Source organism: Periplaneta americana, chromosome 16, assembly GCF_040183065.1.
Source record: "Periplaneta americana isolate PAMFEO1 chromosome 16, P.americana_PAMFEO1_priV1, whole genome shotgun sequence".
Lineage (NCBI taxonomy): Eukaryota > Metazoa > Arthropoda > Insecta > Blattodea > Blattidae > Periplaneta > Periplaneta americana.
Genome location: NC_091132.1, coordinates 180,291,332 through 180,311,211, shown reverse-complemented (window position 1 = coordinate 180,311,211; position 19,880 = coordinate 180,291,332). Strand labels below are relative to the sequence as shown.

The 19,880-nt window shown below is 37.1% G+C and overlaps 1 protein-coding gene across 1 annotated transcript; it reads left to right on the top strand.

Moving 5' to 3' along the window:
• Positions 1-5,048: 5,048 nt before the first annotated feature.
• LOC138692131 (zinc finger protein ZFP2-like) lies at positions 5,049-17,347 on the top strand. The gene is made up of 5 exons (XM_069815112.1): positions 5,049-5,339; positions 6,010-6,150; positions 8,082-8,219; positions 8,999-9,072; positions 12,985-17,347. The coding sequence occupies exons 1-5, from the start codon at positions 5,301-5,303 to the stop codon at positions 14,108-14,110; spliced, it is 1,518 nt and encodes a 505-aa protein (XP_069671213.1). The 5' UTR covers positions 5,049-5,300; the 3' UTR covers positions 14,111-17,347.
• Positions 17,348-19,880: the final 2,533 nt, after the last annotated feature.

The following is a 19,880-nucleotide window of genomic DNA, read 5'->3' as shown; positions in this document are numbered from 1 at the left end:
TCACATGAACGCTCTAAGGAGTGAGAAATAAATTATCTTTAGGAACAGTAAAATTAATGCTAGTTGTACAAGCTTTCTTCAGTGAGGATTGTGTTGCTTTTCATGACACGAGTCTTCAAAATAAACAATTGTTAAGTGAAATTCATTCTTCAGAGAAATATTGCAAGGCCAATCCGGATTGATCTATAAGAATATTGTGGCTTGAGTAGAGTATTTTGTAGCTATTTCTGTAATAACTTAGTAAAAGAAATTTGAAGGCAACTTATATAAAGCCGCTTAAACTAAATGCAGATTTGTTCCTAAACAATTTTGTTTACTATTTCTTTACTTACCCTTAGTTAAGAAAGTCTTTGTGTAGTAAACTTTACTTTTATAGATTGGCATATTTGATGGGTGGGCATACTACACTTACTCAGTGATAACTGATAAGTGTCCCGTATTTTTTTTTCTTTGCAATATGTCTGGGAACACTAGAAGAAGGGGAAAAGGAAATGGTTGGGTCACTCATTGAGAGGAAACTGGTTACTAAGGGAAGTACTGGAAGGAATGGTGAATGGGGTTGAGTTCGGGGCAGAAGAATATATCAGGTGATAGACATTAAGATGTACGGATCATATGAAGAGAGAAAAATGTGGGCAATATATGGGAAATATTGGAGAAACCTGGGTTTGCACTGAAATATCTGCCCTTTTTTAGAACAGTAAATTCATTAATGACCCTTTGCTTATGTTTCCAGGCTTGTATTCATAGAAGAACACCGTTGTTCAATTATGCACATTGTAGTGTTCCATTAATGTTTTATTGTGTACCATATAACTCATTTGTACTAATGCAGTGTACTTGTCAAAATGTTAATAAAGTAACCATAAGTTTATATACAAGGTGTATCAAAAATACGTGTACAAACTTCAGGCATGGGTTCCTTACACCAAAAGAATTTCATTTCTTTATGCACTCATTCATAGAAGGCTGTGACTCGTATCATAAATGTACTGCAGATGGCGAAGTGTTGCCATTGAGACTTGTTTACATTTGTCATTAGCCTGTCTTCAACGTTGCAATTGTGAACGTAGAGTGAGTTAACGTGTTTCGTTCAACCATGGCAGGACGATATTCATTTCTTGAGCAGGCTGACATCATTTATATGTATGGACGCGCGAATGGTAATGGACGCGAGGCTGTACGGCTGTATCAGATGGCGTTTCCAGACCGAAGACAACCGAATCATCAAACCTTTGTTGCTGTGTATCGTCGCGTTGCTGAGACAGGAACCGTTGCACCACAGACTGGTGATCGAGGAAGACCAAGAGTTGTTCGTACGCCGAACCTCGAAGAAGACATTTTACACTGTGTCGAAGACGATCCAGGTATCAGTACAAGACAAATGGCTGTGGCAACTGGTACATCACACAGTACAGCATGGAGGGTACTTAACGAGCAGCCCTTGTATCCGTATCATATGCAACGTGTCCAGGGCCTTTCGCCTGCCGATTATCCACCACGGGAGAACTTTTGCCGATGGTTTCTAGCACAAATAGCCAATCCATTGTTTGTCTCATCAGTTTTGTTTACAGACGAGGCAACGTTTGGGAGAGATGGAATTACCAATTTCAACAATGAACACGTATGGGCAGATCGTAATCCTCGTGCTGTATTTCAGGCTAGACATCAGTAACAATTTAGGATTAATGTGTGGGCTGGAATTGCAGGTGACTGTCTGGTAGGTCCATACGTTCTACCAGCACGTCTTACAGGTGCTATCTACAGGGACTTTATCCAAAACACTCTTCCAGAATTACTGCACGAAGATGTGCCTCTGAACATAAGACAAAACATGTGGTTCATGCATGATGGGGCTCAGCACATTTTAGTCGCCTTGTTCGAGATACACTGACTGGTGTCTACCGTGACAGATGGATAGGTAGAGGAGGACCAGTTCAATGGCCAGCACGTTCTCCCGACTTCAATCCTTTGGATTTTTATCTTTGGGGGCACCTTAAACAATTGGTTTATGGAGCAGACATCCCGGATCAAGAAATTCTTCATCGACGTGTCATGGAAGCCTGCGAAACCATTCGACATCATCCCGGAGTATTTGAAAGGGTGTGACAGTCCATGATTCGACGAGTGCATGCATGTCTAGAAGCAAGAGGAGGACATTTCGACATTTTTGGTTATGAGTTTTGTGTGTTGGCATATTATGAGTGTACCAGTGTATTGAACAGTTCCTAACGGGGAAACAAAGGATTATGGGATATATATTCATATGAACTTTTTTCCTTCTTTTGGTGTAAGGAAACCATGCCTGTAGTTTGTACACGTATTTTTATACACTCTGTATTTATGATGTTATTTCGTATTTGTATTCCTTCATAACCATTTAGGCTTTGTGTTATAAGACTACGAAATATATATTTATGGAAGATGCTGAAATGTTGCATGATCTCGCTCTGCGAGAAGAGAGACGCCAGTAGGTAGATTGGGAGTTTTGACGAAAGTTATGATCGAATAGTAGAAATTGAGAGCAAGTGTTTCCATAGAAAGTATGACAAGAGTGAATGGCAGTAAGTCCTGAGGCCAGAACTGGAAAAGCGGAAAATGACTTTTGGTGGAAGTTACAGGTCGACATTCTCCCACATTGGATGTCGTCATAATGTGGTACAAATTGACTAGGATTCCCATCGTTTCTCATGGGTGAACGGCAATAAATATTGTTATAAATTGTGTAGCCAACTGTCCGAAGACTGGTTGGAAGTCATGACACCATTGAGGCATCAGTCATGATGCAACTAAGCCAGCAGATAATTGGATAGGGTTGCCATCTCATTTCCTCCTTCATTGCATTCATCGATGATTAGTAACATATTTCATTAATGAGATGTATACAAACAATTGTTCTTCCTGTGACATGTAATTGAAGTACTGCTGTTTATTAATATATATATATATATATATATATATGCCAGTACCTAAATTACAAGTAATCTTGTAATTATAAATATAAAACAGTGTAATTGGTACTTGTCTACTTCATTTCTAAGTCTGCTTGTCTATTTTCTAAATTCCAATTACATTAAATAAATCCTACCCTGTTAACTTCCAAGGGTCTCTGTGTCTCTTATGCCAAGGCTTGTTTGGAAAAGTAAAGTAGACTATATGTCACTTCTTTTTTATTCAGTCTTACGTACGGTACAGCTCTATGCTTCACAATATTTCAACATTACAACGGCAAAATTAACGAAATATAAATAATATTACATATACTTCTTTCAACAAAACAACCAGTTCCCATGTGCGTTAGGATGAGAGAAAGATACACCTCAGGTGTACCAATAGTGAGGACGGTACACGTCACGTTCTTTCAGCATTTCTCTACAGGTGTTTTGTTTCCACTTATCAGTGTTGTCAGACCTTTAAAAAATATTTCCGGAGGTTGTAATGACAAAAATCCGGAGATTTATCCACAATTTCCGGAGGCACTTTCGAAAATCACATAAAATGTTATTATAACCTTCTATTACAATACATGAACCAGTGGCGGCTCCTGCCTATTTCTTAGGAGGAGGAAAGAATTTAACAGTGCAAATGACACCTTCTTGAGAGAAACAAGCCACAAATTAGCCTACATGCATACATATAAGACCAGGTAGTGTTGGGGTTGGCCTTCGCTTTTGTATAGCAATAATCTGTTTTTGTAAACTGAGTTTCCTACATTGTCCAAAATATAATATGTTTTCACTTCCATTCATTATTGAATAATTGCACAAATTAACAATTACAAGGAAATTCACAACCTCTCTGCATTTTTCACGAACACTACAGCATCACACGTGTTGGAAGAGACCAGCTACTAACACGTAACCGGAACCGTTTTACGGAAATGGGAATGAGAAATAATCTGTTAGGAACGCGAGAACACTGCACCCAACCATGTGGTCTGTGTTGCCATATGTACATTTTACAAGTTCAGTATCACATGCTTTTGAAGAATATCAGCTCTTGTAAAATCATACTACCATTATTGTTAAAAGCTGCCGGTGGCCGATTAATTTTTTTGTGTTAAAAATAATGTAGTTTGCAGTACCTTCAATTTTAAATATATTTGTAAAAAAATGACAACTTGGCTGTTGTCCTATCTAGTAGACAATGAATGAAAGTGAATTTCAGAGGCCAAGATGATCTGCGATACTAACTTAGGACTACTTCCTCTTTGTTTTATATAAATCAAACTTCAACTTTCAGATATCCTCGAAAGTTTCAAACCATGTATATAGCTTATATAAAGTGGAATGAATAATATATTTTGATTTATAATTTTAAAAAAAAGTTTATATAGTGTCTTTCATAGCTTTGCGTTAAAACTGTTTTTATTGTGTCTCCTTCTAGATGACGTGTTATAGTCTGGTTTAATGCAGCATCGTTAGATGGCAGCGGTAGCGAGCTTGCTGCAAGACCAGTCGGTTTCTATTTACCGCCCATGCGCTGATTCAGAGGAGGATCTTCTCCCTATCCGTTCATTTACTTGCTTTAAAACTCTGCTTCTTTCTCTGGCCGCTAGTGCGCTGTTGTCTATGTCTGTTAACTGCAGTAAAGGAGGAATGGATTGACTTTCCTCCACACAAACAATCTCGAATCCTGCTCACAGTTTTCTAGCAGCACATGAGTGCGCGTGGTTTAAAACGCCATCAACCGAGGTTTTCTTATAGCTGTGAACTTAAAAATTATCGAAACTTCCTCGAATTTCAAGGCATATATTTCATTTGGTATTTACTTTCAAAAGAAGAAAAATTCGAGGAGGACGTTCCTCCCTTCCCACCCCCGAGGAACCGCCACTGACATGAACCTATAATAAAAAGATTTCTACTTTAATTTTTTTTAATCACCAATTTGATTAGTAGTTACCACCTTCTTCTCCTCATTGTTGTTTTTCCAGACCAGATATGTTCATTTTTACGTGTTACATATTTTATATTTAGGGAAACTTTAATAGTCAAGTTATAAAATAATAAGAAAACTTTAACTATATAATGTTCATCTATCAGTTTTAATGTATGCCAGAGATTGATTTTTTTTAAAAAGTAAATCATTTCCTACATTAAAAAATCCGGAGATTACAACATTATTTCCTATTTTTACGGGAAGTTAAAAAATTCCGAAGTTCTCCGGAAATTTCCGGAGACTTGGCAACACTGCCACTTATAATGTTGAGATCATGGTGACTATTGAAGCATCATAGACCCGGCTGTCACGGTCCTTTTGATCCACATGTTTGACCTTACAGTTTTGAATCATAGCCTGGAATGGATTACAAAATAGAAGATAATGAGGCTTCATCAGAGGTAAATAGAAAAGCTTTACAGTGTATCTTGTTTGTGTTTTTATCGAAAAGTGGAGAAAAGCATACATTTCACACTTTATAATCAATTAAATAAATTCCTTGCTGTTGCTGTGATTTATATGGCATCATGAATTGGTCTGGCTTTATGAAGTGTGCATTGATTCTACTCCTCTCATGGGAAGAACCTTTCATACGAAGTTCAGCTAGTCTCTGTGACCGCTGTTCACCCTGCATCATAATCGAGTAATGCAGAGCTACAATAATTATTAACTTAATCCGTCCCAAAACCGTATGGAACTGCGATTCTGTTTGATACGTCCGTTTGAAACTTAGGTGAAGATAGAGAAGTTTTGTTTTGCGTTATTATTTCTAAGACATAATTGTATTCTGGCCAGGTGCTTTTTGATGTACTACAACAGTCATATTTTCTAACTCACTTGATCAGTATTTATGGAGTACATGTTACCACTCATTGGCAAGTGAAATTTTAACTTTAATTAAATATGTGAAAAGGCTTAAAACTACATTCATTTGACATCTGCTCCTGTTACTGACGTGCACATTATGATTCACGTTAGCAATGACTGTCATTCAAAACCAGGTTGGCGGCTGTTACTCATCAAGTCATCTTTAAAAAAACAAAATTATTCACGATGTTTTCTGTCCTGTAGGAAGGGAATTTAACGTATCTGCAAGTGACGGACATGAAGACAGAATGCGTGGACCCGAGTCACGATATCAAATCAGAGATAAAGGTTGAAGAGACCACACCAGTGCCTCTTGGCTTTTCTGTGGTGAAAACGGAAGATGATGTAAGTGGTTCTTTATTTATATACACATATATCAGTAATGCATTTGTAAGTATGTCAGACCTATTACCAGTCTAGAATTCTATTAAGTATTTGAAGTTTTCCATATCTTTCACAACTTAAACTGTAGGGATTCATTTTAAAATTTTATTATTATTATTATTATTATTATTATTATTATTATTATTATTATTATTATTATTATTAAATATTTATTTGTGCTATTGAAGACAGAATTATCTCGAATACACAGAGAGAGTAGTGCCTAGGAACAGACTTCTTTTTAAGTTTACGGTTTTTTTTATTCTCTTGTTGCTTATCTAACAATTACTCTGATACACATTGAACAATGGGTTTAAACCACTGCCTGCGAGATCGAATTTTATGGCTGCTAACACTGCCTGCTCGATCAACTCTTATGTGCGAGTAATGAAAAAAGTTATTTTGCCTCTAGATGGCAGATAGAGGCCACCGCTATTAACATTATCAGTATATGCAAAGCACCCTAAATAATTATTGTTACGAGGTCTTTAAGTATAAAGGAGACAAGGGGTTGGGAAAACGATGGGCCAGAGTGTTCGGATGCTTCATACCGTAAGGGTGAAACCGAACCGTTTTTTCCCCATTACTACATATGCTAGTGGATTGTGGTGATTTTCTAGTTTGCAGGTTGAATTTTGTGTTGCCTACTTCTCTTCCAATTTCGATACTTACGGATACTACAAATGGTAGTGATTTTGTAACTCGTATGTTGGCAACTGAGACAAATACCGACAATATTTGTCGGTACTGGAGTGCCATGCAATTAAATTTGTACCAGGTTTCTGAGCCGGTTACTGGAAGATAGTGAAATTTGGATTTATTGATAATTAATTAACATCAGTATTAATATCATTATGAACATATGTTACAAAGTTTATAGTTGGCAGAACGTTTTTGGTAGTTTTCGTCAGCCATGTTGGATTTTGCACGTCTTCTAGGAAATTACCATATTAATACGTAATGGTTTTTTGGTGTATTGCGTTGTGGTTATAATTCAAAACTATAATCATGTAAGTTTCCGGACTTAGTACTAATAATTTCATATGGGCAAACAAAATAAATTTTTAGGTTAGGTCTCGGGAGTCAATTGTTTAGTCAAACCAATGAATTTCGTATTGTGAGACAAAATACTTGACATGTTGATCCCTTTCCCTGTATAGTTTTCCTATGAAAATATGTTACAAATTATTTAATTATTTAGAATAACCTTCCAACATAAAGTGCGGTAAGTAAATAATTCATTTAGTACACAGGATCGTGTGATATCTGGTAACAGTTGGCATCACTGTCATGACGGCAGTATTTGCTGTTCAGGAACTGTTCTTATGTGACTCTCACTATAAACCAATTGTAATCAATTAGATTTAGAGTCTGGCTGGGCGGAAGAGAAGGCCTACTGGCCTTAGCTCTGTCATAGAAGCCACTCGTGTGGCTCAGTCGGCTAGGTGCTTGCCTGCCAACCCCGAGTTGCGCTCGGTCACAGGTTCGATTCACGCTTGGGTTGATTCCCTGGTTGGGTTTTTCCGAGGTTTTTCGGAACCATAATGTGAATGTTACGTAATCTGTGGCGAATCCTCGGCCTCATATCGCCAAATACCATTTCGCTGTCACCAATCCCATCGATGCTTAATAATCTAGTAGTTGTTGCAGTGTCGTTAAATAAATCAAGTAAAAATTTAGTTTATTGAAACTGCACTTGAAAAATGATTTTGCATGGATTATATACATATTTATATGAATCCAGACCCTATTAGTCATAGGGTGAGACACGTGCTATATGTTGTGATCATGCTGAGGCATATGAACACATGGGGAGCAGCTTATAACAGTATGGGTCGTGTTCTAACATCCTGTGATAAATTGTTCATTTAAGATATCTCTCTGTACCGCAGGAACGGAATCTTGTGGATCAGCATGTGACTGGTATAATGGAGGAATATGAGGACCAGACACAAGATCTCACATCTGAGATAAAATTTGAGGAAGATCCGGTGCCAATTTCGTTCCCAGTTTTCAAACATGAACCTGAGGTGAGTGCAGAACAAGGAATGCACTGTGCTCTTCCAGTGTTTATCTTGTATTTTGTTTCTCTTCTCAACGTTTTTTGCAACATGTGCCCCTTTTCATTCATCATATTAAATTCCCCCCGTATGTTGACTCATAAATAATAAAATTCAGTCCACACCTGTGCGCGTATGGCCTCGAAACCAGGTGGCCCGGGTTCGAATCTCGGTCGGGGCAAGTTACCTGGTTGAAGTTTTTTCCGGTGTTTTCCCTCAACCCAATACGAACAAATACTGTGTAACATTTGGTGCTGGACTCCGGACTTATGTCACCGGCATTATCACCTTCATCTCATTCAGACTCTAAGTAACCTGAAATATTGATACAGCGTCGTAAAGTAACCGAATTAAAAACAAAGCAAAATAAAATTCATGTAAAAATTGAAAACATTATATTCAATATTTTAATGCATACAGATATACCTCATTGATTTGTATTTTATAGTATTCTCATTTCTTCCTAAAACCCTCTAATTTCTCCTCCAGCTTGGTAACAACAGATTATATGAGTGTGCCACAGCATTTTAAACTACTGGTACACCTTTAGTGTGCCACACGTTGAAAAACGCTGTTCTACAACGAAAAGCTGTGCCCCATGAAATATCTTCCCCAAGATTTGTCTTTTATTGGCAAAAATTCTACTAAGCCTATTGCGACTTAAATGTAGTTGTGTGACAACTAAAATAATGCGCTTTTGTTATTGTAAATTGAGCTATCTTTTTGTTTTATTTCCTCTGTATTTGTAGGAAGTGCACAGTGACTTCAGTGAGGAGCCAAGGGTGGAAGTGACGACAGAGGACAACGATGTTTTCGCCGAAAGGTGAGTGTGGTGTGCGAGTCTTCACGTAGAGAATTCATTGTGTTTGAAGTGTCCGTTAGCTTGACTGTCCAGAAGCAGCTTCAGAAGAACTGTCTGTCTGAATCATCCAGCAGTAATCAGTCATCACATTCACACTCCACTTTGCTTGATATCTGGTTTCCATAAGTACTGTTCAAACCTTCCTTCATATTCTTCATTAAAAGTGCCTAGATTTTCAACAAAATAATTTAGATGGACAAGCATACACTCGTATTGCAGCCTAGGAAATTGAAACTCTTCAACTGAATTTCTACAGTTTCTTTATAATTGAAGTCTTTGTAATTCCCAAGGTAATTATGTACTGCGATTTTGAGTTCATTCCAAGAGTTTTTCTGCGATCCGCTCATCACGTTTAGGAAGCCATTATGTAATATTAATTTGCGTGATTTACTTATTTATTCATTTATTTATCTGTTTGTTCCTTCGCTCATGCGTCCTCGCGCAGTTATGGGCACCAGTCTTTCACTTTCACACCACCAGAATTGCAACTACAATGACACATACAGGGGTAGTTCAACAATGTTTCACCAGGTTCTGATTTCTTTCTGTTTCTCCACCGTTTCCCCCTCCACTGTGTAGACCTAGTCCTTCTATCCCACTCACACGAGAAACTTCTTGGTGTTGTTATTAATGCAGAGTTCCTAGCAATAATGCTATTAACTCCCGTGCTGTCCAGTGTTTCGCACACATACTGAGTTTAGAATAGTGATTTCACGAAATGAGCACAGCAACTTATGATTTTCAAGTTACAAGATAGCTGCATGCTTCTCTGTAACAGACTGCATATAACTGTATGTCTACTCAGCTCTCAGGCACGAAAGTGTTACTGTGAGTGAAGTATTGTAGTTGTAGTGACATCACAATCATATAAATGAAACAATTTATATTATTAGTACCTGAGATACGTCATTCACAATAATAATCAGCAGTTAAAAACTGTAATGAATTTAGAAAAATTCTACAAAAGACAGACAAGTAAGACACAGACAATATTTAAAAACGGAAATATGTGTGATATAAAATTGAAGCATTGAGCCGAACAACGGTCTATGTTACAATTTTTAAAAATAGAGGTTTTAAAGGTATGATGCTCTGTATAGTCTTACACAGCTGTCACAAAAATTGTTTTCAATATCTGTATCAGAGGCACTTCTACACGAGTTACAACCATGAATGTCTTGGTTGGTACAACAGTCTATGTCACTAGTCACTTCTAGCATATCCAGTTGTTTACATCGTATCGGGAGTTATTGCATGGGAGTTTGTCCTCTATACGAATACTGGGAACTTCAAGTCTGTGTATCAGGTTTCGGTTGATCTGTTACGACTAATGGACGACTGCAAGACAGTGATGATTTTTACGGTAGATATTGTCTGACTAAATAAATCTAAACAAAGCATAAAGAAAACAAGGATCCAGACAAATTAATATTAGTAAGTGGAAAATGTGTCACCAAAATCGGCCTGGTTGGTGTAGTTGGTACAGCGTTGGCCTTCTATACCCGAGGTTGCGGGTTCGATACCGGGCCAGATAGATGGCATTTAAGTGTGCTTAACTCATTAATGCCCAGAATATTTTTTGAGTTTTAGAACTAATATTCATATTGTACCAACAGAATTATATGTAATGAACATCTGAATGTTTTTTTGAGAAAATCCAGACATTAATAGGCAATTGTGGACCTATTATCGAAGTGCCAGGATTTCGTGCCACTGGGAAATAAAGACAATCAAAATATATACTTATTCAGTTATTATAAATTCAAAACTTTGCAATATGTTTGCAAATCTTACCTGTTATGAACTTTCCACTTATCTCACATGAGGTACGGATATTTTAAATATTTGTTTACCTAGGGAAAATATATGAAAAAGGATCAATAATTTTACAGTGTGCTCCTCGATTTTCAGTATTTTAGATTTTCTGGCATTCTGGGTGTAGTGGTACACTATATTTTTCACATAAGTATATTGTACGACGTCCACACTGCTTGCATCTTACATTAGGGTGTTCACTACGGGTGATCCAGTGAACAGTCCTGTCGAAACGAACATTATCATGAACTGCTTCTCGAATTTGAAGTGCTGAGCGAGGAGAATTTCTAGGTTTCCCCTACTGGACTAGGAGTTGCGAACTGCATTGCTGTTGGAAAGCTAGTAGTGAGATATCATCACAGTCTACTATATACATTCACGAAGCTTGGGGTGGTTCTTTGCCAACGAGTTGCATTTCTCGTGTTAGTTGCTAGCCGCTTGGAGCGCTGTGAGTACTAGGAACAATAGACTGTGTCACTGCCATTGTGATCTAATACAGGCCGTAAGGAAGGCCATGTGACTCGCTTAACCCGATCACGAAGGGTGGTGTTTCAACCATATAAATTAATTGGAATGCATAAAGAGTAACTTATATTTCTCTAAAATGTAGTGTAATTGCATTAATAAAATTTGAAACAATGATTAGGGGACACTTCATACATAATTCCTTGCGAGTTAAGGTGTAATATTACTTTTGGTGTGAAAATTACGTTGTTCGTATGTGTGATACCTGCCTTTATTTCGATTAAATATTGCGAAATTCTTGTACATTCATTTATGCACGATTCAATAATTTTCAGTTGCACCGTACGAATATTTAGATATGTTGAAATTATAGGTTATGTTTATTGTACCAGTTGTCTAATTTTAGTGGTCTCCAATGCCCTGCCACTACATATGTTGTTATAGGTTATGTTTACTATATTTAATTTATATTCCTATATTCGCAATTTTACATTATAATTAAACGTAATGTCATTTATGATTAGCACCTTCTTTCCACTATTAAAATATGAAATACATAAGGTTTATATATTATATTATTTATGAATAGTTTGGAGCTATCCTTCTTCCGAAAGATCCAAGAAGGTGAGTTTATAGAATATAATATATATATATATATATATATATATATATATATATATATATATATATATATATATTTTATGAAAATAATATATAAACCTTATGTATTTCATATTTTAATAGTGGAAAGAAGGTGCTAATTTTTTAAAAAAGAACACCATGTCGAAAATACAATACATTTTGTCGTCTGCTAGGGAAAGAGTCTGTGACGAGGCGATAGTAGCGATCCTGGTGATGAGCAACTATCTATGGATGCATATTTCAACTGTTTATGTTTGCATATTTAGTAAGTATTAAGGCCGTGTCTCAAAGCTCAAGTCCATACTACACACTAGTGACTAGCAACTAGATGACTTGTGAACTATACACAAGGGAGCTTTGGACATGTATGCTTGAAACATGGCCTTCTTCATTGACTATTTTTCTAAAAACCATGACATTATGGTGCAGCACTGAAGTAAGAAGGAAGTGTCCTAATGCAATTTCATTACGAGTTATGTGGAAAAGATAAGGGCTTAATATATTACAATAATGTTTAAAACATTGTACAGAAGGTACTAACAATGTCAGTGTTCAAAGTTAACGTGTTATTCTACACTATATTTACATTATTTCACTTCCAAAGCATTTCAGATTTCATAACCCCAATTGCTGATGAGGTATCCATGTTTGTTTAGTGAACAAGTCAACAATCAGGCAAGCATTTTCGTTTACTAGCTACTACGGACTTGATTGCTATGCACTATGTAGCTTTGGATCATAACTTCTGACGTTACATCCGGCTATTTAGTCAAGAATCTACTTCACTTCAGCTGAAAATGGTGCTTTGAGACACGGCCTTAATATACTCCATAATGTTGGGATCACCAGTTTAGGTTGACTATAACTGAATGTTCACTATATCTAGAATTGACTATATGTGTATCTGTGTATTTGTCACTATTTTATAGACTGATAGTATATTTACTTCAGGATTGCAGCTAGGAATGAGAGGATTGTAGCCACAGAATTGGCCAGTCTTCCTCTTGAAGAGATCGAGAAGTCCTCGGGAAAACCTGTGCGGACTCGTGAAGATGAGAAGCAGTTGGGATTACAGTTGTCTAAAATATGTGCCTCCACTGCAAAAATTGTGAGCAGTCATTCATCTATGGACGTAAGCAAGAAACCTTTCAAATGCGAAGTTTGTGATAAGTCTTTGTCAAACTCGAAAAGTCTAAAAAGCCATGAAAGTCTGCACATCGGGGAAAAGCGTTTCAAGTGTGATGTTTGTGGCAGGTGTTTCTTGCGGTCAGGTGGTTTAAAAACGCATAAACTCGTCCATACTGGCGAGAAGCCTTTCAATTGTAAATTTTGTGGTAAGTGCTTTTCACTGAAGACAAAATTAAAAACTCATCAACGCCTGCACACCGGCGAAAAGCCTTTCAAATGTGATATTTGTGGGAAGTCTTTCTCGTATTCAACTAACCTAAGAATCCACGAACGGCGGCACTCGGGCGAGAGGCCATTCAAATGTGATGTTTGTGGTAAGTGTTACTCGGAGACGGGTGCCCTTACACGCCATGTACGTGTGCACACTGGCGTGAAACCTTTCAAATGCGATGTTTGTGGTAAGTGTTTCTCGGAAACGAGTTACCTTAAGCGCCACGAACGTGTGCACTCTGGCCAGAAACCTTTCAATTGTGACGTTTGTGGGAATTGTTTCTCGCGGTCGAGTGCCCTAAAACGCCATGAACGTGTGCACTCTGGGGAAAAACCTTTCAAATGTGATGTTTGTGGTAAGTCTTTCTCGCAGTCATTTGGCCTTAAAATCCATGGACGTGTGCACTCTGGCGAGAAACCTTTCAAATGTGATTTTTGTGGTAAGTGTTTCTCAATGTCGGCTGGCCTAAAAGATCATGAACGAGTTCACACTGGTCAGAAACCTTTCAAATGTGATTTTTGTGGTAAGTGTTTGTCGCACTCGGGAAGCCTAAAAGTTCATAAACGTATGCACTCTGGCGAGAAACCTTTTAAATGTGATGTTTGTGGTAAGTGTTACTCGCAATCATGTAACCTAAAATTCCATGAACGCCTGCATACTGGAGACAAACGTTACTAATGTGATGTTTGTGGTAAGTGTTTTTCGCAGTAGCTTTTCCTAAAACCAATGAACTTTGAACAAGTGCGAAACCTTTCAAATGTGAATTTTTAGTAAGTGGTACTCTGAGTCGGGTGAACTAAAATCCATTAAACGCCTGCTTCGGGGTTACACCTTTCAAATGTGATATTTGTGGTAAAGGTCGGGTAATCTTAAAACACATTAACGGCTATAGGCGGGAAGCCTTTCACGTCTGATATATATATTTTTTTGTTTTTGGAAAATTACTTTAAATGTGTTTTCAAATATAGTGATGAACAGTTTGGTAATCCGATGTTTTGAGGAATGTGTGTTTTCTTTGTCCTCTAAGATAAAACTGTTACGTGCACAATAAACCTGGAAGGAAAGCGACAACGAGAACAGAAATACTGTTAAAATACATTGTGCAATGAGCGTGAAAGTTTATTTACTCTTTTCTCATAAATCTATTTTCTCGTCGTATATTTTGGAGCAAGGGTGCATTTTCATCCATCGTGTCTAACTAACTCAGAAATTGAGTAGAATCACTTTCAGTATTATGCTGTATATATGTAACCAGATTACAACTAGAATTGAATTCGTAAGAAATTCTGTGTAAACATTTTGTATTACTTTAACCTGTGTTTGAGAAACTCGTTTCAGAACATGGGAGGACTGATAGTAAGAAGAATAAGAATAAAGTTCATGAGATTTGCTGATTTGGCGTTGTTAGCAGAAGAGGAGATGATACTAAGGATGTCCGCGTATATATAATTATACAGTATGGACACTTCGTGTCGGTACCTTTGATGTAGCAGGACTGATTTCAATGAACTTCAAACCTATTTGAGCGTGAGATTGTCCTTTCTTCCGGTATTTGTCACTTACATCGCACCAGCTAGCATTCGAAACAGCAGAAATATAACACTATGAATTATTACATCTAGGTACATTATGCATTGAAATAAAATAAATCGGAGCGATTGAAATAATACATCCGTGATTAACTGTAATATGTAGACATTAGAGTTCCTTTACAATGAGAGTTGAGACGTTGACTCCAACAACAATAAAAATATGTAATGATTTGATAGTGCTGAAAATGGAAGAAGACAACTCCTGTAAGAACTAAAACCATATACCTATATTGAATTGTATACAAATATTAAACTAATTTGGTACATAATTTAATAATGTATTATGTTATTTTATAATATAATTTATTATATATAAAATACGACAAATTATTATTACAACTAGTTTGTCGCTGAGAAATAAGAAAAAGCTGTTAACTTAAATTTATTTGAAGCAAAGCGTTACTGGATTATACACTAAGGTAGGCGATGATGTTTGGATCCTGTGTCTCAACTCAATTCTCAATTATTATCTCAGCATGTGCTCGATTACACTAACCTCTAGCGCTTGAAAGTGGAACTAAACGCCGGTGCACAGAGAAACAAAACACAGGAAGATTCGCTCAGTGTGTATTATTTATAATCCCTAGTCGCTGGAGATATGCTACTGGAACTAAATAACAGCTCTGAGCAGTAGTATGGGATGAGTATAAATTCTAATAAGACGAGGGCCATGGTCTTAGGAAGAAAAATTTAGAATGTAAACTTGTGAATCCTAAATGAGGCAGTAGAGCATGTGGACAGCTTCATATACTTGGGGTGTACTGTAAGCAGCAACGTGACTAGCCTCCAGGAATTCAAATTGAGGAAAGCAACGGCCAAGGTTTCTTTTAATACAAAAAAGAGCATCTTTTGTGCAGCTCTGGATAATGAACTAAGGATGAGACCAGTGAGTTGCTTTGTATGCAATTTGGCATTGTATTGGGCAGAAACATGGACATTACGACGGAGCGAATAGAAGCATTTGAAATAAGGATGCGGAGAAGAATGGAACGTGTAGTGGACAGACAGAATAAGTAGTGAAGCTGTGTTGGAAAGAGTGGGTGAGAAAAAGAATGATACTGGAATGAATGAGAAAGGTAGGGTTTCCAGACGTCCCGTAAAATAGGGATCGTTCCGTTTTTCGCTATTGCGTCTCGTTGTCCTGAGAAAAGGCTTCGAGACAGCTTTCCTTCGCATATTTTAGAGTTCTAAAATAAGACAAAAAAAAAAAAACAAAAGTTACAATGTCTATTCTATATTATAAATTAGAAACATCACACTTCATGATTGCATTGTAGATGGGCTATTATGAAACAATTATTGTGAGTTATTAATTTCTCAAGGCGAGTGAATGCAACACCAAATGCTTAGATGAAGTCCGGGTGTATCTTTTTAAATGTACTGAAAGAGAACTCTCAAATTTGAAGATTGTAGTGGATTCATTATGCGTATCCCTGGAACAAATGCGTGCGTCGAAAGATTATTGTCTCACATGAGCGCTCTATGGACTGATGAGGGAAATAAATTATCTTTAAGAACAGTAAAATTAATGCTTGTTGTACAGTCTTTCTTCAGTGAGGATTGTGTTGCTTTTCATGACACGAGTCTTCAAAATAAACAATTGCTGAGTGAAATTCATTCTTCAGAGAAATAATGCAAGGCCAATCCGGATTGATTTATAAGAATATTGTGGCTTCAGTAGAGTATTTTGTAGCTATTTCTGTAATAACTTAGTAAAAGAAATTTGAAGGCAACTTATATAAAGAAGCTTAAAGTAAATGCAGATTTGTTCCTAAACAATTTTGTTTACTGTTTCTTTACTTACCCTTAGTTAAGAAAGTGCTTGTGTAGTAAACTTTACTTTGATAGATTGGCATATTTGACGGGTGCGCATACTAAACTTACTCAATGATAACTGATAAATGTCCCGTACTTTTTTGCAATATGTCTGGGAACACTAGAAGAAGGGGAACAGAAAATGGTTGGGTCACTCGCTGAGACGAAACTGGCTACTGAGGGAAGTACTGGAAGGATTGGTCAATGGGGTAGAGTTCGGGGCAGAAGAATATATCAGGTGATAGACATTAAGATGTACGGATCATATGAAGAGAGAAAAAGGTGGGCACTATATGGGAAAGATTGTAGAAACCTGGTTTTGCAGTGAAATACCTGCTCTTGTTTAGAACACTAAATTAATTAATGACCATTTACTTACGTTATCAGGCTTGAATTTATGAAAGAACACCATTGTTCAATTATGCACATTGTCGTTTCCGTTAATGGTTTATTGTGTATCATAGAACTCATTTGTACTAATGCACTGTACTTGTCAAAATGTTAATAAAGCAACCATAAGTTTATATATTTTTTATCTTATTTCGTATTTGTAATTCCTTCATAACCATTTAACCTTTGTGCTATAAGACTACGAAATACACTGCTCAAACCAGTTAGAGGAACACTTGTAATGAATTGAATAACTTAGTGTTTTTTGAAGCTGTGGTGCTGAAAATTGGACAATATGTAAATTGGAACATTAATTTAATCTAGGGATACAAATTTTAAAAATCCATGGCCTAAATGCAGAGTAATTACCTTAAATAACAAATATGGAGAAATCTTTGATTGCGGAAGGCACCATCAACTTCTGATTGGTAAGCTTTCTGACGTTGTTATAGTGACAAATGCTGGTTACCCCCTTATTCATTAAAGTCTCTGAGGCATTTAAATGAGTTTGAAGTATATCATGCTCTACTTCTTTTACGACAAGATCAATCACTGAGACAAGTGGCTAGAGAGCTTGAGGTTTCTCCTTCCGTGGTGTCCAGGTTACGGAACAGGCATAGACAGACAGGTCAGAATTGTAGAAGACCTGGCCAGGACTGTAAATATAAAACAAGCCCCCAGGACGACAGATACATTGTCCTATCAGCTCTTCGACAGAGTGCAAAAACTGCAAGAGACCTGCAGAATGACCTCTATATGGCTTCCGGAATCCGGGTTTCAGATCAAACGGTAAGGAACAGATTAAGGAAAAAGAATATTCGTCCAAAAAGGCCTGTTGAAAACAGCGTTTGACAAATGGGCATCACGCAGCAAGACTTACGTTTGCTGAAAACCGTGCGGATTGGCAGTATGTGCTCTTCTCGGACGAAACCAGGTATCGTCTTACACCTTGTGATGGTCGTTTAAGGGTGTGGGGACAGCCAGGAGAAAGATATTCTGTAAGAGTTGTACAGGAAATGGATAGATTCGTTGCAGGTTCCATAATGGTATAGGACGGAAATATGTATAACAATCGTATGGACCTCGTAATTGTTCTCCAGCGACTAAATGCTGTCCGGTACATCGAGGACATTCTGGAAGAGCATCTAGTACTGCTGCCATTGGAGTAGCCCTGTTTGTTCAGGATAATGCCAGGGCACATTCTGCGGCTGTCACCAGGGATTTCCTAAGGGAGAATGAAATTGAGGTAATGGAGTGGCCAGCGATCAGCCCGGATCTCAACTTTATTGAACACTTGTGGAATCTTCTGGATACGAAAGTGAGGAACCACATCAAGCTCCACAAACCCTGCTGGAACTTGGAGATGCTCTAAAGGAGGAATGGGAGAATATTCCCCAAGAGGAAATACAGAATCTCATAGGGACCATGCCACGAAGGTGCGAAGGTGCCATACTGTTATCGAATATCGTAGAGGCCATACAAGAAACTAGGCTTTATAACGGGTGTTTAAGTTTCATAAGTAAGGACGAGATTCAGTTTCTTATAAAGTGCAATGTTTTAAACAGCTGTTTGTTTATACTATTCATTGTCTTTATTGACATGGAGATAAATGTGGCCATATATAACCATTAATAATATACCTTATTAATTTCATGTCTTTACCTTTATCCAATGAAAAAATATTTAAATAAATCTTAGTGTTCCCCTAATTGTTTTGAGCATTGTATATATTTATGGAAGATGCTGAAGTGTTGCATGATCTCTCTCTCTCTCTCTGCGAGTTACGAGATGGCAGAGAGATTGCGAGTTTTGGCGAACGTTATGATCAAATAGTAGAAATTGAAAGCAAGTACTTCCATAGAAAATATGACAGGGGTGAATGGAAGGAAGTCCCGAGGCCTGCAGTGGGAAAGCGGAAAATGCATTTTGGCTGATGTTTGAGAACGACATTCTCCCACGCTGGAAGTCGCCAAAATGTGGTACAATTTGTCTAGGATTCCCATCGTTTCTGATGGGTGACCATCAATAAATCTTGTTATAAATTGTGTAGTCAACTGTCGGAAGACAGGTTGAAACTCATGACACCATTGAGGCATCAATCATGAAGCAACTAAGCCAGCAGATAATTGGAGGGTGTTGCCATCTCATTTCCTCCTCCATTGCATTCATTGATGACTAGTAACATATTTCATTAATGAGATGTATACAAACAATTGTTCTTCCTCTGACATATAATTGAAGTACTGCTGTTTATTTATATATATACACACACATATATATATATATATATATATATCAGCCAGAACCTCAATTAGAAGTAATCTTGTAATTATAAATATAAAAAAGTATAATTGGTACTTGTCTAATTAATTTCTAAGTCTGCTTGTCTTTTTTCTAAATTCCAGTTACATTAAATAAATTCTAGCCTCTTAACTGCCTAGGGTCTCTGGGTCTCTTATGTGCAGGCTTGTTTGGAAAAATAAAGTAGGCTATATGTGACTTCTTTGTTACTCAGTCTTACGTGCGGTACACCTGTATGCTTCACAGTATTTCAACATTACAACGGCAAAATCAACGAAATATAAATAATATTATATATACTTCTTTCAACAAAACAACCATTTCCCATGAGCGTTATACTGGTGACAGAC